This window comes from Coregonus lavaretus, assembly GCF_964263955.1.
Source record: "Coregonus lavaretus genome assembly, chromosome: 30".
NCBI lineage: Eukaryota > Metazoa > Chordata > Actinopteri > Salmoniformes > Salmonidae > Coregonus > Coregonus lavaretus.
In genome coordinates this window covers 18,815,206-18,838,817 of record NC_140017.1, presented here as the reverse complement: position 1 = coordinate 18,838,817, position 23,612 = coordinate 18,815,206, and the positions used below count along the sequence as shown (strand labels likewise).

Sequence of the window (23,612 nt, the reverse complement as noted above, 5' to 3'; positions counted from 1 at the left end):
TAACTTCCCAAAAAACAAGCTCCCGCCTCCTCTCTCTTCAAACAAGACTGAAGTGGCACATAACACACCTCTCTCTCTCCCCTAATATATCTAAGCCCCCAAGATTACATTTCCTCTGAAGTACTCAACCTCCCCCTGCACCTCTCCCCTTCAGCCCCTACTATAAATCATAAAATCTACCCAGCAACAATAGAGCGGCTTGCATTGGGGAACAGTCTAATAGTAGGGGACATGTACCCACTGAGTCCTATTAAATTAAATTCTGAAGTTTAGCAAACTAATTTTAGTTTGATGATGGGGAACCAATTTCTCAAGCCAGTGGCTCTGCATGTGAGTGTGTTTGGTTTTGTTAGGTAGAGAATCTAGTTGCCAGTCTGCAGCCTATTACAAGCATAATCATACCCAATCCAGATTGCATACAGGTATACCTTGGGATATCTACACATAGAACTATCTACTCATAGAAGGTGCCCATGCATTCCCAATTGGTACATTCTACCACTTCACCATGTGGCCAGTCTCTCCTTTGAAGTGTTAGGTACTATATTGAGAGTGATGTCCATGCTTATGGTTCAGTAACATCTTCTCAAGTTCCTTCTAATGGATGCTGTGTGTCTCAGAATGAAAAGGTCATCGTAACCAGATTATATTTTATTTGATGTACTCGAACAGCGCTCAACTTCCACATCACCACTGCCTCTAATTTGGAGACAGGGAAGGGTCAAAAAGGGCAGGGTCCCATCAATAACTCAGCAACCTCAGAAGTGACCAGTCTGCAGCATTCTGAGTGGCTGCTTTTGGGAGGGAGAGTGTAAGCAATGGTAGCTGACAACGTGTGGCATTGCCTTTCTTATTGGTAGAACTTCCATTTGTCTAGTCAAACATCATGTTGATGTTAGTAAGACCCTGATTGGTCTGAACAGTCATTATGTGGATGTAAGCAGGCCGGTGATTGGTCTAGTCGGTCAGCATGTCGGCTCCCTCTCCCCCGGTGGCGTCTGTTAGGCTGAGGTCCTCCAGCATCTCCATCAGAGAGATCCGAGGTGCGCCCTCGTCATCCGTGTCACTCTCCACTGGGATCTTAGACGCATCTGTAATATAAAACAATACAATTTTATCATGAGGCTACAGCTAAAATGGATCAACAGAAAGCTGTGTGTGACAATTGAGGAAAACATCCAGGTTCTTGAACTATAAAGAGAAGCAGAAAGCTGTGGTCCCACTCACCTCTGAAGATGTTGACGTTCTTTCTCAGGGCTTCGTCTTCCTCCAGGTCCTCTAGGAAGTCCTGGTATTGTCTGAAACAGGAAGAGAGGAGAACAATAAATAAATCACTGCCAATGTTGTAGAGACACCTTTCACAACAAAGTCATCACTTGGATATAATGCATAGTTCTCTCCTCCCTCTCTGCTTCTCCCCCTCTACATTCCTCCTCTCATCAGCTCCTCCTCTCCTCCTTACCGCTCGTCTTCAGGCGCCATGCCCTCTCTATCTTTGTCCATCTCCTTCAGCTTCCAGTTCCTGCGCTTCACCCTCTTGCTGCGGTTGTAGCTCTTCTTGATCAGCACCTGCAAGTCCACAACAAACATGTTAAAATGGCTTCAATACAGGCATTGACTTTGTTTTGTTATTATGTATTCTGTCCTTTGCAGTCATGTACTGACAGGTATGCAGCTGAGCTCTCATTTAAAAATTAAGTGAATAGTATTTGTTCAGGCGGACAATTTTTCCATTAGAGGTTTGACGTTTCAACTCAATGCAGCAAACATAAAATCAAACCAATACCACAATGTCCACCAGGGGGCAATGTGGTATTGTACTATAGTCAGTACAGCATAGTACATTGTAAAAGGTTGTTGTTTTGGAGCAGTGTTCTCCAACCTCTTCTAGCATGAGAGCTACTTTTAAAAAATATAACTTTGCGAGCTACAATTTATTTTATCGCTTTCTAATAGGCACATTGTTCTCTTCTCGTCTACCTCGGCCCAGGGTCCTTGGTGTACAAGATGTGTTTTCTGTCAATATACCTGGTAAAATAATGGTTGATAAACAGTATTTGGCATGACAGGGCCCATAAAAATATATTTTGTATTTTCCAGAATTCTGTTTTATTTTTCCTGGTTTTGGATATTTGTTTTATGTTTTCTACTCTCAATATTACAAATATTCATAGAGAAACAAAGAAAATTGATGTTCTGAGTCCATATCCATGCTTAAATCACATCAGAAGACCATTTTTTAGGTCTAGAAAAAGTGTGTAATTCCCCTTTAATTGCACATCTAGCAAGAGTAGAATGTGTTGGTCTAGCGATGTTTCTGCTGATAGGCCTACTGCTGAAGCACATGCCATGGCAGAGTTTGAAAAACAATGGCCACCCAATTGAAACAAATAATCATGATTTATAGTTCTGTCAGGTAAGCCTACTTTGAGGTTAACATTTGTAAGCCTACTTTGAGGTTAGCATTTGTAAGCCTACTTTGAGGTTAACATTTAATAGAGAAGGTTTTTGGGGGAAGTCTGTCCACTCTACTGTATTAAAATGTGCACAATTACATTATCATGTGGGGTTGAACCTCAAACACACAAACCAATTGAATAAAAAAAAAAACGTTATCATTAGCATCGCTAACTGGCTACATACGGAGTAATAGACAAATGCGCGCACCAAACACACAGACGGGGCAACATTGCTGGAAATTAATTGGCAGATATTGTGTTAACCTTAGGCTTTTTAAGCCAATAATGGCTAACCAGGGGTCGGAAAATGTCAATGTGACTTTGATTGGAGTTTTATGTTAATGACCGTTTGTGATGGAAAAATTAATGTACTTTCAGAATTGATTGGCAGCTACTCATACGTGGGCTGCGAGCTACTGGTAGATCTACCTGTTGGAGACCCCTGTTGTAAAGGATATATGAGTGTGCACACAGTAGTATGTACTGGTTCTTACCACATCAGGAATATGACTAGGATTCATCTTGTTCAGAAACTCATCATTAACGTTGGAATTGGCAAAGTCAAAGCTAGAGGGAAACAAAAGTGAAACAACTAAATATTTTCTCAAACTTCACAAGCAAAAGAGTAAGATATTGTTTTGATTCTCTTATACAGCAAGAAATTACATGAACATTTAAGAGTTGTGTAGCTGTATAGCAGCCCATGACAGTCACCTACCCCTGCACCATGTCTCCTATGTTGAGCAGGTGGCCCAGGTGGGTGCGACAGTGGTACTGCTGAGCTGTGTCCATCTCTGATGTCTTCTGCACCCAAACCTCAGCCAGGGTGTGCTGGAAACAAACAAATCAGAACACACACACAAGATTTAGCCTAGCACCACCATTACCAAGGATGTTTAGTGTTCCAACACACTTAGATGGGGGAGGGGACGTTATCGTACCATAGCAAACCCATTTCCTGTTCCATTTTACACAAACACTTCCATGCATTGTGGAGGGGTTCTCTAATCTGATGTGCTGCTTCAGGAATAATGTAATGGTTCACTATTGACATTTCTTCCAAGAAAATATAAATATTCCCCATAATTCAATCTGATCAACAGCACTTTCATTAAAGCCACAAACACACCAAAGCCCCGCAGTCAAGCTGTCTCAACCCAAACAATTTGTCTCGCCAACACACACACTAGAACATGTTTTTCTCACATGGAGTGAGGGAAGTTGCACGCATGAATACACACATCTAAAGAAACAGACTAGCAGCATTTATCTTGAAATTGAGGCGTTCTTACTAAATGGGGCACACTTCTGCCCAATTCCAAATAACCGGCCATTTCCCTCAGAACTCCTACCTTATTGGACCTTATGCCTGCTCCCGCCCCCAGCTTCTGGTTTCTGATGACATCAGTATCCATGACGATGAACTCCTCCAGTTGCCGTGGGCTAACGAGGCTGTTGAAGGGGTTGCGCCAGTATGTGCCCCCATCCACCTCAGCGACTGTTGGGTCCGACAGGAGAAATAGAATTACATGTTTATCTCTATGGACAGTCCAGAGTTTCAATTTCGACTGCTCAAAACACCAATAATTTCCTACACTCACATACACATGCTTGTGTCCGCACGCAAGATAAATAGATTGATTTGAACTTCACTCCCTCCTGCAGTCGAGTGATTTGGCTAGCATGGATCATTGTTCTGCCCAGAGGCTGGGGTGGAGACTGGCGGTTCTGGAGCAAAAATAGCCTTTCTTTGAACACTAATTAAAAACATGTGCCCTGCCTTTCAAAATATCAGAATTAAACACAGAGGGAATTTTTTACACGCACAGCACAGGCAGTAGTGACAACAAATGAGTGTGTGTGTGTGCCATATATGGAATGCCCTGATTAGACACAGAGGGAAGCTGTTGAGAGTGAGAGGATGGTGATGAGCATGTGGTGAACAGACGCACTGTAAACGATACTGGGTTCAGTTTGGTACAAAAGACTTAAATCAAGTGGAATATAATCACATTCCAATAGTCTATCAAAAACTGATGCTAAAAATATGGAGCAGATGGTAAACTTTTGATGCTTTATATCAAGACACGCACACAAGCACAAACTCTTGCACACACACATCCAATCACCTTTAAACGTTGACTTGTCAACACATCAACACCAATACATCAATCAATCAATGAAGCAAAGCATATCTGGAAAAGCAATTTTTCAGTAGCCAGAAAATCATGTGTTGAAACAGCCTCTGTCCCCTGGCAGCTAGGGGCCGACAGTAAAGGTGGTGCTGGTGTGTACTGTACTCACTCTGCAGGGTGTTGGGATCGATGAGGTGGATGGTGCTGGTGACTCGGGCACACACACACACCTGGCCCATGTTTCCCAGGCTCTGAGCCAGACGCGGCGACAGACACACCACGTTGTCCTGGGCAATGAGACAAAACATACCAGGGGTCAGACTGAGGTCAGGTTAGAGAGAACTTTGGAACCTCCTCCCAATGCCAACCTCCCCACCGGATTATTCCCCAGAGAAACCCACAGCCAGCAAGCCAGCTGTAGTACAGGAGAGATTAACATTAAACTCTGGATTAGGCTACACCTTCATGAACAATTATCCTCTGAATAACAGAGGCTGTCATTGCCAGTTTGGTTATACAAGGGGTCAGCTAGGTTCTCTTTGTTTCATCAGCATGATTACAATTTGTTTCACAATGCAAAAGAAAATAAGATGTTGATTAGGAATGCGTTTCATTAATCTTGAAAATAATTAGTCATCCGTTTACTTAATGAGCCAGTGCTGCAATGCTTCATTCAGTCATTGGATAGAAATGCACAAAAACACATGTGGGTAGAATTGGATATGAAAATAATTAACTCTTCACATGTATGGTCAGAAGCCAAGCATCAATGCGTATGTACTCAGTCTACATGTTAGAACCTATGAGTAGATTAATCTACTACATGAATCCAACAGAAGAGCATTGACAAGAAACATTCACTCAAAAAAGCTTGAGTAAAGATTCCTGACCTAGACACACCCAGATTGATTCGAATTTAGTTTTCATTTGACGGTTCAAAAGCATATTTTAAAACAACACAGTTCTATCCAATGGAAGCTGTGTGTGTTATGATAAGAATGGGGAATCTGTTTAGGTCTGCCCTGGCCTGTTTGGACCTGAGCATTTGAGTATAGGTGCGCTCTGTTCACCTATAAAAATCAATTTTCAGCACCTTAAAATATATGTAGAGCATTTGACCTTCAGTATTTTTGAGGAAGATGCTGTATACCTTGCAAACAGGAACGATCTCAATGGAGTAGGTGCTCTTATAGTTGAATGTGTTTGAGTGGATGTCGTGGGAGATGAGGCGCTGGGAGGTCTTCGACCTAAACAAGACAGAGTGACACAAAGAAACCATAAAGACACTACAAGAATATATCTTGACAGAGAGAAAATAAGCAACATTCTCAATGCTAAGCTAATATATATATATATATATATATATATATATATATATATATATATATATATATATATATATACACACACACAAATACACACACAGTGAGGGAAAAAAGTATTTGATCCCCCTGCTGATTTTTTACGTTTGCCCACTGATAGGTTTATTTGAACAGTGAGAGACAGAATAACAACAAAGAAATCCAGAAAAACGCATGTCAAAAATGTTATAAATTGATTTGATTTTAATGAGGGAGATAAGTATTTGACCCCTCTGCAAAACATGACTTAGTACTTGGTGGCAAAACCCTTGTTGGCAATCACAGAGGTCAGACATTTTGTAGTTGGCCACCAGGTTTACACACATCTCAGGAGGGATTTTGTCCCACTCCTCTTTGCAGATCTTCTCCAAGTCATTAAGGTTGAGGCTGACGTTTGGCAACTCGAACCTTCAGCTCCCTCCACAGATTTTCTATGGGATTAAGGTCTGGAGACTGGCTAGGCCACTCCAGGACATTAATGTGCTTCTTCTTGAGCCACTCCTTTGTTGCCTTGGCCGTGTGATTTGGGTCATTGTCATGCTGGAATACCCATCCACGACCCATTTTCAATGACCTGGCTAAGGGAAGGAGGTTCTCACCCAAGATTTGACAGTACATGGCCCCGTCCATCGTCCCTTTGATGCAGTGAAGTTGTCCTGTCCCCTTAGCAGAAAAACACCCCCAAAGCATATTGTTTCCACCTCCATGTTTGACGGTGGGGATGGTGTTCTTGGGGTCATAGACAGCATTCCTCCTCCTCCAAACACAGCGAGTTGAGTTGATGCCAAAGAGCTCCATTTTGGTCTCATCTGACCACAACACTTTCACCCAGTTCTCCTCTGAATCATTCAGATGTTCAATGGCAAACTTCAGACGGGCATGTATATGTGCTTTCTTGAGCAGGGGGACCTTGCGGGCGCTGCAGGATTTCAGTCCTTCAAGGCGTAGTGTGTTACCAATTGTTGTCTTGGCGACTATGGTCCCAGCTGCCTTGAGATCATTGACAAGATCCTCCCGTGTAGTTCTGGGCTGATTCCTCACCGTTCTCATGATCATTGCAACTCCAGGAGGTGAGATCTTGCATGGAGCCCCAGGCCGAGGGAGATTGACAGGTCTTTTGTGTTTCTTCCATTTGCGAATAACCGCACCAACTGTTGTCACCTTCTCACCAAGCTGCTTGGCGATGGTCTTGTAGCCCATTCCAGCCTTGTGTAGGTCTACAATCTTGTCCCTGACATCCTTGGAGAGCTCTTTGGTCTTGGCCATGGTGGAGAGTTTGGAATCTGATTGATTGCTTCTGTGGACAGGTGTCTTTTATACAGGTAACAAACTGAGATTAGGAGCACTCCCTTTAAGAGTGTGCTCCTAATCTCAGCTCGTTACCTGTATAAAAGACACCTGGGAGCCAGAACGCTTTCTGATTGAGAGAGGGTCAAATACTTATTTCCCTCATTAAAATGCTAATCAATTTATAACATTTTTGACATGCGTTTTTCTGGATTTTTTTGTTGTTATTCTGTCTCTCACTGTTCAAATAAACCTACCATTAAAATTATAGACTGATCATTTCTTTGTCAGTGGGCAAACGTACAAAATCAGCAGGGGATCAAATACTTTTTTCCCACACTGTATGTAAATGTGATTCCAGTTTATTTTTTATTAATATAAATTAGCAAAAAGTTATTATGGGGTACTGTGTGTAGATTGATGAGCGAAAAAACAATTTAATCAATTTTAGAGTAAGGCTGTAACGTAACAAAATGAGAAAAATGTCAAGGGGTCTGAATACTTTCCAAAGGCACTGTATGTCTATAGACATTGAATAATCATAGCTCTAGCCACACAGACCGCACTTAATATGGTTAGTGCGGTCTACCTCATCACTGTTCAACATCAACACATCTCAACACCAAATGAACATTGCATGGGCATTATGCAATAACCATGAAGGCGCCATCCAGAGTAGGATGATGTCACCCCTAGACACTGACCTCAGGTCAGATAGTTCTGTCACTACAGGGCAACCTCTACCCGTAGTGGAGGGACTCTGGTGAACTGGTTCCTACCTGCAGGGGACTGTGCACTGGAGGAAATCCACCATCTTCTGAGCATGCTGCTTGGTGGCATAGTAGAAATCAATACCCTCTGAGAGAGGAGAAAGATTCAAAACCAATCAGTCCTCAATCAATAAATCAACCACAGGCACACACACCACACGTAACCTCCGTCATCACACTTAATACGCCAGCCTCAGTAATACAGACCAGATGGCCACCGCGGGGGGGATATGGCCGCCACATGTTGAAGCCTCAAGGTTTTTAACTCCGGCTAGAGAGGGAGGTAATTTATATCGAACTGTCAAATGACAGCTTCTCCCTTACAATCTGGTCCAACCACACTGGGCGCTGTTTCTGAAATATCTCTCACTACACATTGTGTGTGTATGTCTGAAAATAGGACCTGAGTCAAACAGCATTCTTGGCATGGTAAATGAAATGCTCAGTACTATGATCCTACCACACTGATTATAAACACATTACCATGCCCTTCTAAAGCCTAGGATAGGAAAGCTTTATTAAAGAAAATCATCAATGTCAATTGTAAGCTTGCATGGTCTGGTGTCTCTTCCTGGATGAAAACCCCACTTTAAAACAGTATATTCTATCCCAAACCCACCATGGATCTCCTTGATGTTGAGTGCGTGCTGATGGAGTTTGTGCTTGAGAATCAGCTGCTCCAGGTAGTAGAATGTCTTCTTGTGAGAAGTCTAAAAAGGACCAGCCCAATATTAGGTTACCAACACGTTAAAAACGATTGATGTGGTGAGCAACATGAATAATATAATTCTAATCATCAGTGTTACCTTCTGTCTGACTTGCACCACAGAGTTCCAGAAGTCCTTGGCCTCGACACGGTGGCAGTCATCACACATCTGGCCCTGGATGACAAACTCCACCACAAACACCTGCTGCAGGATGGCTCCATTCATCACCTGGACAGGACAGACCAAACTACCATCAACCACTATTCTCTTATATGACTGACTCAGAACATAGTTTAGGATTGTAATGTGACACACCAGGTAAATAATCCAGAAGCGGGCTAGAAAGCTGTGACCCAAAGGGAATTGGCTTTGACCCACCAGCGGATCATTACCCACCCAACATTTGGGAAACACTGATGTGCAACACTTTATTAATCAGGGTTTGGTGCTGCTATTTCTGGTGACTAAAGGGCATCTAGATACGGGGCGGCAGGTAGCTTAGTGGTTAAGAGCGTTGTGCCAGTAACCGAAAGGTCGCTGGTTCTAATCCCCGAGCCGACTAGGTGAAAAATCTGTCGATGTGCCCTTGAGCAAGGCACTTAACCCTAATTGCTCCTGTAAGTCGCTCTGGATAAGAGCGTCTGCCAAATGACTAAAATGTAAATGTAATACAAGATCACTGGTCACACAAATCCTCTTACACTCCAGACAAAGGCCTGGGCCCTGAGGAGCTCAGATTCCTCTGAAAGGTCATGAAGTTAAGATGACAGCCACTGGCTAATCTTCACCCAATCCCTGCTCTGAAACTACACAGCCAGCCCATTATCCCTTTACTGTCACCTGGATTAAATAATGACAACATGGAAGTTAGCGGTGGGACACGTCCTCCTGATCAGGTTCCTAATCCATTCTATTAAATATCACACTCTCACGCCTCTTATTTCTCCACTCACCTCTTTCTGTATGGTCACCTTCAACTTGATCCGCTTGGAGTGGGGTTCTGTCCACAGGAATCCAGCATCAATCAGACGCACCTGGATTGAGAGGTCACATGAGTTTCTGAGGCGAATGGCTACAGCCCTGTTGAAAAATGTTAACAAGTTTATGTTTGAATGTAAAAAGAGCAGAGTAGGGAAGGGATACTCACTTTGGTCATGTTGCCCTTCAGTTTTTTAAGGCAGAGGGCGAGCAGTTCCCTGGACTCCAGAGCACACTGCACCCAGGAGGCTGGAGGCTGCAAGTACCTGCATGGAAGAGAAAGAGGTGCAATCAATCCATCTGAACTAATGTTGGTGCCTTGGCAAGATCCCAGTTAACTGCCTAATGATCCTTTGGTCAAGCAAGAGCACAACACAGGGACTTAAACGTCTTAGCTGTGGCACTAAGTTTGACAGGCTTGTGATGGTGGTCTGGGCTGTACCGTTCACACTGCTTGCAGAAGTGCAGATTGACTTGCTTGGGGATTCCCTCTGAGATGTCCACTGTGGTCCTGAGGCAGGACACACACATGTTGGCTGGATTTGGGGGGATGGGGATGCCACAGGTGCAGCACAGGCTGGGGAGAGGAGAGAAACCATTCCTTAATTAGTACTGTGTACCAGCTGATACCTTTGAAAAAGTTATGAATCTACACATTCACACGAATGGTAAAGGACAGATTATTTGTAGCCTGTAGGAGGCTGATCATAAATTCTACTTACATGTTCCCCTGGCTGCTTGTAGCAGGAACTTGCATGTATTCCATTATAAATGGTGTGGGTGTTGTAGTGAGATCTAGATACAAGACAAATCAGATTGATGTTATGAAATCAGATAAATCAGAACTTTTTAGATTATATACAAAAACGTCATGATATAAGCAAACAACACATCCACATGTGTATTGATTACGGACAATACATGGTAGCCAGCTAACTTTATCTAGTGCACTAACTTCCCTGTTAATGTTTTTTTTTTCTCAGCTACAACTCTTTGATATCTCTCAGGAGTTAATCATTCATCACAATGTCACAACTCATCTGACAGACCCATCTGTGCTGGCACTTGTCGTTAGCTAGGTATACAATTTACTTCACTAAACGGCAACCAGTAACTGTTAGATAGAAAAAGGCAGATTTAAATGGCCGGTAACGTTACTTGCTAGCCTTAGCCTAGCTAACAGGGAACAGCTTTCCTTCCGACTAATTTGCGATGATCGTGACAGTTTGGTCATTACATAGGAGGAGCCGTGTTAAAAGGTTTCGGGGCCCTTAATGCCATTTCATGAGACAACTGATAAACAACACGTATTTACAGAATGTTAGTCCATGTACACGTTGCGGACCTCCACGTTTCTCCACCACAAACTGGAAAGGAGGAGCAGGATGATGACGACACACAATTTCCTGGTGGCAAAAGGACCCAGTCCCTCCCTCTCTTTTGCCTGAGTGCAGTAACTTCAAAAACCATTCAAATTCAAAACAGACAGAAGAAACAGCATTACTGGTATATGGATGTTATGAAATGATTGACAAATATTGTAATAATCCAATTAATTATTGTTGATATACATTGGATTGGCCAAGAAGGCAATACGTATTTTAGAAATATAAGGTCAATTCATTTACCCAAAGATGATCGATTTATTGAACCCAAAGGCATTATCGTTATCTATACCTTCCTCCTTTATCTTTCTTCATCGCCATTATCATCAACAACAACAACAAACCAAAGAAGAATTGTACAAAGTACCTTATCCATTCAGTTTCTAAACCTTTGCCTTAATTGTTTTATAACCGCTCTGGGGTCATGTCTAGCTTGGATAGAGTTTTTGTCCAATTTACGTCAAAAGTAGATTTTTTGTGTTAATTTTAGTTTACTCTAACTCTTTTCCTAACCTTAACCCAATTCTCCTAACCTGTTACGTTCATTCTCATAACCTATTACGAAAAGTCAATTTTGACAAAATCTCTATCCCTTAGACAAAACCCTGGTCTGGTCCTCGAGGCTTGCCGTAACATATATAACCAGGTGGGCTCAGATTAAAACAATCCGCGGTTGGGGGTGCGTACATCGGTGAAGAAGTTACGTAAATCAAAAATACGCGATTTACCCAAATTCTATTAATTTTCTATTCAGCAGTATAAAGTTGCAAGTGACATTTAGTTTGCCCCTCCAGAAATATGATTATGTTATCCTAAACAAGGTTGCATGGTGCACACCTCACGTTCTCCAATTGGTGCGGTCCTGAAAACTAACGCTTCCTCGGCTTCAATTTGAGAGCACTATTTACAGCTCAATCTCAACCTCGCTGTCAAAGGTTGAGGGAGCCTGCAATTTGCTTTCAAGTTAGCTTTAAACGAGGTACTTCAAAGCGGGGTCTCTCCAACTGTCTGAGGTTTTATATAGCTACCATTCTCCTCCTTGCAACGGTTGCGATTCACTGCATCATATGGACAAGGGACAACCGCTGGTTCACGGGGCTTTATGATAGAGTGAGCCAGCCAATACAGCATTTTACACCCCGCATTGTCTAACGTTACGGATTCTCCAATACATCAAGCCGCATTGCTACATGCGAGCTATCAGTGTTGGGTTGAATTAATTCAGCTTTTTACACCAGATGTGCTGTAGGCTACGTTTGGTGAATTTGGTTTCGCTGTTTATTTACTCTAACATCGATAATAATGGACTGAAAGTTGCGGGTAAACAATAACAACCTACAGTGATTTCTTGTTTGTGTAAATGATAGAGGATACGATGACACTGTTGTCTCTTTTGGGTCGGATCATGCGTTATTTTCTGCTCAGACCAGAGACCTTGTTCCTCCTATGCATAAGCCTGGCTTTATGGAGTTACTTCTTCCACACTGACGAGGTGAAAACCATCGTCAAGTCCAGCCGGGATGCTGTCAAAATGGTCAAGGGGAAAGTGGCGGAGATTATGCAGAATGACAAATTCGGGGGACTCGACGTTCTGGACGCAGAGTTCTCCAAAACCTGGGAGTTCAAGAGCAACAATGTGGCGGTGTACTCCATCCAAGGCCGGAGAGATCACATGGAAGACCGCTTTGAGGTCCTCACTGACATCGTGAACAAGAGTCACCCGTCTATATTTGGGATTTTCGATGGCCATGGGGGAGAGGTAAGATAAATGGCCTGTTATCATTCATTTGTTGAGACTATACTTTTTTTGATTGGTCAACACTTGCACATGCACTTGCTATGCATCAAATCATATTAATCCCTCTCCACAGGGGCATGCATAAGGCACTTTAGCACTTTACTTTGTGAAGTTGTGCCAAAAATAAGAGACCATCATTCATGGTCTTACAAGTTTAAAATACTTATAGACATAACAAGATTGTGTGGTATGCTGCAGATAAAGTCTAAACTGATTATAGCAGGCTTGGGGGTGAAAAAGAAGAGAAACTCATTCAAACGTGTAGGTTGATTGAAGATGGATGTGACGAGAGCTGGTCATTTCCAACCCCAGTGAGAGATGCTTTCGGATATGGGTCATATTCTGGTCTGAATACGGTAAATCACTGGTGCCCTGTGCATGACCATAACTTGTCATCCGATGCCCATGCACCTGTCACCCTCTTCATGTTCTGGTCACTCACTGGTTACAGACAAAGCCCTGGCAGCTGTAGGTCTTTGACTCCATGACAAGCATTCAGTAGCACAGATCGAACAGCTTGTCTCACAGAAATACGCTTCCTACTCTCATCAGCCAGATGTCCCTATAGAGGGGCAAAGCGTCCAGCCGTCAGGCGGTGTGTGTGTGTGTGTGTGTGAGAGAGAGGGAGTTGATATATGAGAGAGAAGGGGATAGGCAGTCAGTCAATGTAAGGGTCATACTCCATGCACAAGACAAAGTGGGATACTGATCTTGTTACTCCTCATCGTGACCAGAAGAGAATGCATGTGTTTTTAAAAAGTTTTTTAAATGTGATGCTGGGGGGTATCGCCATCATTGTCAGGGCAACAACACTGATTGATCATGATGGCCTGCCTGAACAGTGACCTTGTCTCCGTGGGCTTCAGCTGTAGCCACGCGGTCCTGACCGCCCAGTATTGACTGATGCCATGGAGCTACGTGAAGAAACTCACTGGCAAATGCTTTCTGACAAGGCTCCCCTCTCTCCTCCCCCCTCACACTGCCTCTCTCCCAGACCCAGTCTACGGGCTGCCAGTGGTTTTCTAAGGAGCTCTACTGCTCAGACCTGATCTAGTCTGTTTAATACAGAAGTTGACTATTCTGTCATGATCCAGGCTGAAATATAACATTGTAAAAATAGACAGCGATGGAGATGGAGGATAACCATTCTTTTCGGGGAAGATTAAACTGTGGGCTCTAGTGCAGCAGCTCCCTTTGACCAAAACTGGTCATTTGTCTGGTTTTCCCTGCAGCATGTTTGAGTTTGCTCTTTCGTTCCTTCTTCCCTGGATTCCTTATAGAGGATGGTAAACCAGGCTATAAAAGCCTTCCTCAGCTCTGTGTGTGGGAGAGGGAGAGCAGAGAAAGAGGGTGTTCACTTCAGATTTGCTCATGAAGGCGAGGGACTTTTTTCCCTCGCTATGGCCTTGGGTGACAATTTGGTGTGTTTTATTCCTACACGCTCTTTTGAAGTGTGTGAAACTGTTGCCAGACACCAGCTTTTCAAATGGCTCTGTAGCTACTGTATATTATTGTTTATGTATTCCTGGCCCAGGGGCGGTGCGTCAGCAGAGAGATGCAGTGTAGCCCAGGGCTGGAGGAGGACTCAGCTCAGCATATTGGTTAGTTCCCTCTACCTCTCTAAACAGGACAGAGTAATGTTCCCTCTGATTTTAAATGATTTGTCGACCCTTTGGGCAAGATAGCCTATCTCTCTCTCCTACTCAAAACAAAGTTGACATATGATTCACCAAGCCCTAGTGGCAGGAGAGGGGTTGAAGGGTGAGGTAGGTTGGGGGAGGTTGGTGAGAGGGTTGGTAGCCAGAGTTACTTGCCAGGACACCTTGTCCTAGCTCTGACACTGGCCTGGAACTAATCGATTTACCCACAGGAAGATACATCGCCTCTCAGAGAAGAATTGCAAGCTGGAAACACACACACACACTAAATGCTATACCTTGCAAGGATACCTTGCAAATAATTGACATTTCTTTCCTTAATTGCTGGTTATTTGGTATGCATGTGGATGTCTCTGGAGATAGCGATTCATGACGTCTCTAAGTAATATATCCATTCCAGGCTGTTTGTTCTGACTCCATGTAAACATAAACTGACTAATGTTCATCCCTTATTGATATTCTGTAGGGAGAGATGCTCTCTACATGGGTGATGGTCTTTAAGATAACACCCTGGGGGTCTGGCTGAAGATCCTGTCTGATGTATAGACCTGCTTCTAGCTGCACACAATTACTGTATGTCGACAATAGAATACCAAGTTGAGACATGTATAACTCCCCTCTTTACTCTCCTAGTATGTTATCTTTCCTTTTCTCTGAATGGCTCAATGGAGAAAGGCAGTTCCGATAATGAAGTCATCTCTTTCCTTTTGTGCTGATGTTCCCCCCCCCCCCCCCCCCCCCCACTCTGCCATCTTAAAGTTCAGTTTAGAGGAGAGTGGTGTGGCTGCGTGTGCGTAGGCAGTTTCTGAACAGGAGAAGATGGAGAGAAGTATTGTGTTAAGAGGGATGAGAGGAAAGAACACAAGGATGACCTTTTGAAGTGGGGCTCCTCTTTATTATTCGTAATCGTTCCCTTTCTTGCTTACCTTGGCCCTCACCGGAGTTCACCTTCCAATCGCACTGACAATAAAGGCCTCTTAGTGGAAAGGGCACCGTTTGCATTTTAATCCTGGGGAGGGACAGAGAAGGTGTGTAAGAGACTGTGAGAAAGAGACTGTGTGTCTGAGACTGTGTGTGTGAGCCGAGTGCATGCGTGAGAGACTGTCTTGCAGAGGGAAGCCCATTGCTTGCAGTTTGCTGAACCCTTGAATATTATAGTTGACCTGCTTTCATCCTCCTCCCTCTCTCCTCTCCTTTTCTCCTCTCTTTCATCCACTCAGGTTGTCAGTGTGATTACAGCTCAGTGTAACTGCAGTCTGATTACTGGAGCACTATTTGAGGAGCTTTCAATTCAACTCCTTTCATTCCCATCTCCATACCGCCATTTTCCCTCACTTCATCTCATCTACACTGTAGCCCTGTTGCAGAATGGCTCCAGTGGGTGTGTGTCTCTGCATCCGGCTCATGGTTCCCTCCCCATGGGAATAAACCCTCTTCACCTGTTATGGAGGGCTGGTGGGCTCAGTTGACTGGTCTCCAGGAGTGTGTTTGTCTGCATCTTACTGTGTCCATTTCTGATTGTGGACAGCTGTGTCTGCATGTCTATCAGGCTCCAGATGTGTGTGTCTCTGGTTTAGATATTCAGCAGCCTGGATCCCTCTAGAGCCCACTCACACTGGAGATGAAAGAAGCGGCATGACTAATTGCAGTGTCGGCATTATAGAGGATTACATAGTGTGTGTGTGTTCCCTCATGTTAAAATGCAAATCTAAAGTAATGGATTTCCAGGGGACATTAGATGAAGTGAACGATCAGCAGCGATGGCATGTTATCGTGAAATGCCACTGCCTATTTGGGCTTTACACACCTGTTCCAGACGATGTCATTTCCTGCCGAATGTCCCCCGTAAGTGTTAGCCCTCCGAAATCTAATTTAAATGTATTCCTCCAGGAGCCATAAAATAATGGAATCCATGAGAATAATAATACAAAAGGAATACACCATTCACCCTGGCAGACCAAAAATACTCTGCTTCGCTCACGGCTGCTTCACTTCATTCTGGAGGCAGATTCCTGAACCCACTTTTATTGCTTTTGGCAAAAGCAGATGCTCAACATTTCTTTCAGACCTGCCTTGATGTTGTGGAAAGAGCAGTGAGCAGGAAAGGTGATGTTTTGTAGGGAAAAACACCCTGTAGAGATGGACTGGGAGCTTTTCTACAGTTCTCTGACCTTTTAGTCATTCCGCACCAGTTGGGCATAAAAAAAGTTGGTCTTCGATCCTAGATCAGGTGTAGAGTTAAGACCAGGATGGTGCTACTGGCCCCAGAAGACTGTCACGGAATGTTTGTTGAGCGGAACCCGACGAGTGGAACACTGTAAATACGGAACCCAAATGTCACAATTACCCCATTTGCCATTTTAAGTATTTTCTGCCATGGGCAATTGTTTCGTGCAGTAGTAAACTCACATTGAGTGTAACGTTATTCTGTTTTTCCCACCAACATTCTTTTCCATTATGCAAGTACTTGTCCCATAACCCCTCTTGTCCTGAAATTCTCTAGCTCGTATTGGTTCTTTTGGAGTGTGTGTAGTGCACGTGGAGCCCCCCAAAAGTCCCCAGCAAAGCTCCCAGCATGGCGTCCCTCCCGGCCGTTCAATAATTCAACACTCCCTCTGCCAGCCAGGCGCTTCTTCTGCTAAAAGCTGCCTATCTAACCCCCCCCCCCTTCTAATCAAGTGAGAGAGACTGTCATTTCTTCAAACAATTCATATTTTTATTTGATATCGATTAATTATTGTGATAATGGAGCTGGTCAACAAACCACCCATAGGTGATTAGTTGAGAGCCCAATGAACAGGAAATGCTGACGTCTTATATAGTGGACCTAAAAATACTTAGTCATGGCTGGTTCCACCCCTCCCCGGCAGATCAGGAGCTACCTTGTTTTCTTCTTGTGTCTATGTGTATCGGGTCATAGCGCACAAACAAGTGATAACTTTAGTTCCGTTTCACCTCATATTTCCACATAGCTGAGCCCTTGGAAGATAGTAAAAGAAAGGATGAACTGAAAAACTGTGGTCACTCTGAGGCTCTTTCTCTTGACCGTGTGACCAAGTTGAACAGAAGCCAAGATGAGGGGAGACAATACAGGTCTGTTCTGTTAATAAAACGATCTCTAAACTGGAGTCACACCATGTCCTTGACAATACACCCAGACCAGCTGCAGGGAGCTAGAGGAAACCATCCTTATGAAAAGCACAGCACTGGTAGTTAAGAAATTCCCTAGCAATAGAAAGAGATCTATCAATATTCATACAGATATAATCAACAAAGCAGGTATATATTTTAATTTTTCCCTGACAGGTGGAGTGGTTCAAATAAGGTTCCCCAGATTTCTAAAAGTTGAGACAACAGTCAAGGAGAGAATCTCTTATGCTGACTGTCTCCTCCCTGTGGTGCTGTGCATGAGGCTGGATGGATGGGCTGAGGAGTGAGAAGTTGGCCTTGTTTGGGATTTTGGACAGGGAGGAGGGAGATGTAGAATACCCCTCCAAGTCTCCACTCCACATCATACACATGCACACACTCCTCTAGTCCTCCCCATGGCCTCTGGGGTTCTATAGAGGGCAGGGGGTATATTCTGTGCTGCCAGGTCTCTCTGCTTTTTGACTCTCTGTGGATGGTGGGCACTCTGTTCTTTCTGTGTGAATAGGTTATGAATGAATGAACAGGGCTAAATGGCCATGACTCTAGGCTCCTACTGAGTGGACTGGCGTCAGCTGCCTTTACAGACAGAAAAAGGTGTGAGGCAGTGGAAAGGGATGTCTCTCTTCTCTATGATTGGTGCTGTTTTAGCAGTGGGGAGAGCAGGCAGAGGAATGTTGACGGGAAGGAGAGGATCACTCACAGCTGCTGTGTGTATGTGTGATGGACATACAGGAGGTGTGTGTGTGTGTGTGTGTGTGTGTGATGCTCACTGGTCTATGCGTCTGTCCCAGCTGTGACTTCTACCAGACTCCACTTTGGGTGAGCTGCGGATCAGTGGGTTGGGACGGATGGGGCAGGTGCGTTCTTTTTGGGGGCTGTGTGTGTAGTTCACGCTGTACACTATGGTGTGTGTGTGAGCGTACATGCATGGGTCTGTGTGTAGGAGGGGTAAGCTATAACACAGAAGACTGTCTGCAGGGCGTATGTGTTGGCTGGTCAGGCAGGAGGAATGCAGGACATATGAGTGGCTGATGTGAGCAGATGGTTTCTATCAACTACAGCATGGACCTGAACTCTCCTTTCCTTAGCGCAGAGACTGGGCTTCTCAAGGATATGTATACTCAATGTTCTATTCTAATCTGTCATATGAGTGTGTAAACTCCTTCTAGTGGGAGGAGCAGTTGTATTCATTTTAAGGTTGTGTGTGTGCGGCCCATACTGGTAGACCTGTTGGAACTCTGTCGTCTACTTCTGATTACGGCCCTCTGAGATTTATGACCCGTAGAGGCTGTTTCATTCTTTAATTTTAATTCCTTTCTAAATGTGTTCAGATGGTTGGTTGGTGTGTGTGTGTGACCGTTTGCGGTGTGTGTGTGTTTGGTCCTCTGAGATTTATGACCTGTAGAGAGGCTTTTTCATTATTTTTTATACCTTTTCTAAATGTGTTCAGATGGTTTGTGTGTGTGACCGTCCGTAGTGTGTGTTTGTGACTGCCAGTGTGTGTGTGATGGTTCGTGGTGTATGTGACCACCAGTGCACTGAGGCCTGAGCTGAAAAACTCCCTCTTAGTTAGACCAGGCTGCGAGTTTAGAGAATAACCATGATGAAGTTATGGCTTGGCTGAGTTGGCTATGATCCTCATACATGCTTCTGAATCCACGCCCACTGAGTCTTCCATAGGCAAGCAAGCATTACTGTTAAGCTTGCCTGACTGATTATTTTACTCTCTGTAGGTCACCTTATATGAGCATCTGCCAGAGAGGAACTCATTATATTACAACCTAATGTACGTTTTTCTTAGACTTTCCCTGGATATTTCCTATGCGGAGAGCTAGGTGGATTGTAGAGCTGAGAGTGATGGGTTATGAGTGATGGGCTGGGGGCTCAGGGCTGAGCTGCTAAATTGATTAGTGAAGTAGGGGGAGGCGTATGGTGATGGTGGCTAATGGTAACCGCTGAAGGCCCAGGGAAATCTGCTTTCCTCCTCCTGACTGTCTCTCTAAATCCATGACTGAAGGGAGGAGAGGAGACTGCAGGGAAGATTAGAACTACACTAATCCCAGTTGAGAGATTGGAAATATGTTTAGAACCTTTTACTTGTAGTTGTTTTATTTCTTCCAGTCTCTCTGTCAGTGGAGGCTGGTGGGGGGAGCTATAGGAGGACGGGCTCATTGTAATGGCTGGAATAGAATCAGTGGAATGGAGTCAAACATATGGAAATGACATTGTGTCCGTTCCATGTATTCCATTCCAGCCTCCACTGGTCTTTGTCTCTCTCACCTCTTCATCTTTCTGACTATCTCTCCATCTCACTGTTGGCTCTGCTCTTCCTCTCTTCTCTACATCTCTCCTACAGGGAAGGCCGGTGGCTGTAAGGAGGCTGTACGTTGCCCTGTGGCTCAGCTGTATAATGAGCTTAGCCAGCGGCAGAGCTGTCAGCAAGGTTTTAGAGCTGCTCTTAGCAGGCTTACACCATCCACAGGAGGAGAGGAGAGGAGAGGGGCAAGGGAGTGGGTGAAGGATGGAGAGGAATGAGGAGAAGGATAATGGAGGACAAATTTAGATTGATTGGAAAGCGGCTGTAAGTTTACTGCTGCTCTTAGCAGCCTCCCACCTTTCTCTCTTAGCAGCCTTCCACCTTTCTCTCTTAGCAGCCTCCCACCTTTCTCTCTTAGCAGCCTCCCACCTTTCTCTCTTAGCAGCCTCCCACCTTTCTCTCTTAGCAGCCTCCCACCTTTCTCTCTTAGCAGCCTCCCACCTTTCTCTCTTAGCAGCCTCCCACCTTTCTCTCTTAGCAGCCTCCCACCTTTCTCTCTTAGCAGCCTCCCACCTTTCATAGGAGGAGAGGAGAAGGGGGATGAGTAGAAGAGTAAAAATAAGAGGTAGAGGAGAAAAGGAGGGGAGCTTTGGAACTTTTTTTTTTTGTAGACTTACAACCGCCTCAGGAGGGGAGAGATGGAAGAAAGGAAAGAAGTGAGAGAGGCAGGAAGACTATGTAAGATAAGAAAGGGATGAGAAGTGAACGGGTAGAGAGGAAGAGAGGCTGAGCTGTGTATCTAATGTTATATCTGGATGAGAAGACACATGGCTGCAGGTGTATCCTGTCTGCAGGGTGTATTTATGTACAGCATCTGCTGTGAGTAGCATGCTGAAGGCTGCATTAGCAGCATCAAAGCAGATGTAAAGAGTGAGTGGAACATGCAGCCAGTCAGGTGCTAGTTTAGTCTTTGATCTTCTGCTTGAGTGTGCAGGAGAACATTCCTACATCATAAATGCTTAGCAGCCCAGGGACACATTCGCAACAACAACATTTGTGAGGAGTGGCAGCAGCGATTTTCTTCTGTGTATTTGTCTGTTAGTGAGCAAGAAATAGTGTGTGTGAAAGAACTGCCGCTTTTCTCTTTTCTCTTTGATCATGAGTCATTTCAACTGTGGGGCAGACCAAGCTTTGATGTCTCTAGTCTGAGACAATATGAACATGGCGTACTCTCTCTCCCTCCCTCTCTTTCTTCTTTGTGTGCATTTATATTCTCTCCCTCCTCTCTTCCTGTCTATTTTGAACTTTTGCTCTATTACTTTCTCTAATTTTTTCTCCCTCTCCATACCACACACTATCTTCCGTTCCATGTCTCCCTCACTCCAGAAATCAAACTCTGTCCTTCACCTTGAGTGTCTCTGGGAGACGAATGCCAGGGTAGTGCAAGCCGAGCCTCCTGCCTGCCTGTGTTGTGAGACCGGAAGGAAACAGGGTGAAGGACACAGACTGAGGTCTCCTACTGTACTCTCTTCCCATTGCCCCGTTCAGAAACCCAACATGTAGTGCATTCGGAAAGTATTCGGACCCCTTGACTTTTCCCGGAAGCCACGGAAGCCACTCCTCAGTAAAAGGCACATGACAGCCTACTTAGAGTTTGCCTAAAGGTACCTAAAGGACTTAGACCATGAGAAACAAGATTCTCTGGTCTGATGAAACCAAGATTGAATTCCAAGCATCACGTCTGGAGGAAACCTGGCACCATCCCTACAGTGAAGCATGGTGGTGGCAGCATCATGCTGTGGGGATGTCTTTCAGCTGCAGGGACTGGTAGACTAGTCAGGATCGTGGGAAAAATGAACGGAGAAAAGTACAGATCGTTGATGAAAACCTGCTCCAGAGCACTCAGGACCTCAGACTGGGGTGAAGGTTCACCTTCCAACAGGACAACGACCCTAAGCACACAGCCAAGACAACGCAGGAGTGGCTTCGGGACAAGTCTCTGAATGTCCTTGAGTGGCCCAGCCAGAGCCCGGACTTGAACCCGATCTAACATCTCTGGAGAGACCAGAAAATTGCTTTTTTCTTAATTTGCAGTTTTTGCTTTGTCATTATGGGGTATTGTGTGTTGATTGAGGGGGGGAAAAAAACAATTTAATCCATTTTAGAATAAGGCTGTAACGTAACAAAATGTGGAAAAAGTTAAGGGGTCTGAATACTTTCCGAATGCACTGTAGGCCTGTTATCTGCCTCGCTCTGCTTAGAAGTTGCAATTTCCAACTTCTGGAACTATAAATCTGACCTTTTTCTATCTGCATCATCCCAAACCAATTCGGCTCTCCTCACTGATTGGCTGCCTGGCCTTGGTCAATGTTCTCTGAATCACCGCACCACTCCCAGAAAGGTGGTTCTGTGAAATCCATACAGGTGTGTTTTAATATGCACTACAGTGTTAATCTCTGAGGCGATATTACAACCCCATCCATATTCTTCTGCTCTCTATGGGAGAGTAAATTAATGTTTGTGTTTGCTAATTTGTTTTCTTTTAGTTTTGTGTGTGTGTTCTCATGGCACATCTGCATACTGGGGCTGAGATGTGTGTTTTCTAACCCCTGTAGTGAAAGGAGAGAGAGAAGGAGTTTATCTCTCTCTCTTCCTCTCCCCTCTCTGCAGAGTCACCTTATCTCCCTGCAGTCTGTCTGATTTATTTATCGCTGCTCTGCAATATTAAAGAGTCTGCTGCCTACAACCCTAAGGGGAGTCCATGTCTACACACACACGTATGCTGCCTGTCAGCTGCCCTTATCTTTTCCTGAAAACACACTACCATATGGGCATCACATCACAGAAACATACATTTATCTGTGGATTTTCAGTTAGTGTATATTATCTTCAATGAGAACGCTTGTTTCTCTCCTCATTTGCTGTAGCATGTCTGTGGATGAGTGTGTCCACATCTGTGGGTGTGTATGTGCAGATGACCGTGTGTGTGTGTGTGGCGGCAATGCCAGGACTCTGCTGGTGGCTGTAATTGCTGTCCGTCTATGCCTCAGTGAAGCTAGCCTGGGAATCCTGACTCATCTCTACTGGCAACGCTGCCTGGTATGGATTTGAGCCAAAATGGAGTCACTGGGATTGGATCTGTGTAGGAAACTGCGCTGCACTGTTGGTGTTTGGCTGTGCTCTCTTTCCTGATTATTGGCTGTGTAAACTTGACTATGGTCTGAGTTAAAGCCAATATGGAGTCATTGTGTCACTATGGGCCTCTCTGGTCCATGCTGTTCTCATCCATGCAGCCCTGGAGTTCACCTGCACACACACACACACACACACACACACACACACACACACACACACACACACACACACACACAAATGCCCTCCTACGCAGAGACACACATCACACACACTGTTCAAATAGATGTGTTGTGGCCTCTCTCTCATGCCCATGCATCACAAACACCCACATTCACTTTCTATAAGATTTTCATCCTTTTTCACTAGCACTCCCGATCCTAGACACTTTCATACAGACACATTCTCTTGCATCTCTCATGCCCATACATCATGCACACCTACAGTACACCCTATCTTCTAAACAAAAGGTTCAACCTCTGTCCCGCTTTCACACACACTCCCCTCAGAGTTGGAGGTGATCCAAAGCACTGAC

The 23,612-nt window shown here is 44.4% G+C and overlaps 2 protein-coding genes across 2 annotated transcripts in view; one reads left to right on the top strand and one right to left on the bottom strand.

Moving 5' to 3' along the window:
• Positions 1–636: 636 nt before the first annotated feature.
• nmd3 (NMD3 ribosome export adaptor) lies at positions 637–11,694 on the bottom strand. The gene is made up of 17 exons (XM_084148326.1): positions 11,326–11,694; positions 11,013–11,154; positions 10,420–10,492; positions 10,140–10,274; positions 9,867–9,963; positions 9,673–9,753; positions 8,819–8,947; positions 8,632–8,722; positions 8,022–8,100; positions 5,745–5,841; positions 4,764–4,881; positions 3,812–3,957; positions 3,178–3,290; positions 2,954–3,026; positions 1,463–1,569; positions 1,228–1,298; positions 637–1,091 (listed from the first exon to the last, which is right to left on the bottom strand). Exons 3-17 carry the CDS (start codon positions 10,461–10,463, stop codon positions 958–960), a joined length of 1,515 nt encoding a protein of 504 aa, XP_084004452.1. The 5' UTR covers positions 10,464–10,492; positions 11,013–11,154; positions 11,326–11,694; the 3' UTR covers positions 637–957.
• Positions 11,695–11,752: 58 nt separating this feature from the next.
• The window catches only part of LOC311105825 (protein phosphatase 1L-like), a 43,458-nt gene continuing 31,598 nt past the window's right edge, over positions 11,753–23,612 (top strand). The window contains exon 1 of the mRNA XM_084148033.1: positions 11,753–12,841. Within this exon, the coding sequence (XP_084004159.1) occupies positions 12,443–12,841 (399 nt within the window). The 5' untranslated portion in view covers positions 11,753–12,442. The remainder of the gene's footprint in view (positions 12,842–23,612) is intronic.

Bases quoted from the DNA above. Each gene is read 5' to 3' on its own strand.
- nmd3 (XM_084148326.1), bottom strand. From the start codon at position 10,463: ATGGAATACATGCAAGTTCCTGCTACAAGCAGCCAGGGGAACAT. The intron at 10,275-10,419 runs GTAAGTAGAATT...TCCTCTCCCCAG, and splicing joins ACAAGCAGCCAGGGGAACAT to CCTGTGCTGCACCTGTGGCA. The intron at 3,027-3,177 runs GTAGGTGACTGT...GTTTCCCTCTAG, and splicing joins ATAGGAGACATGGTGCAGGG to CTTTGACTTTGCCAATTCCA.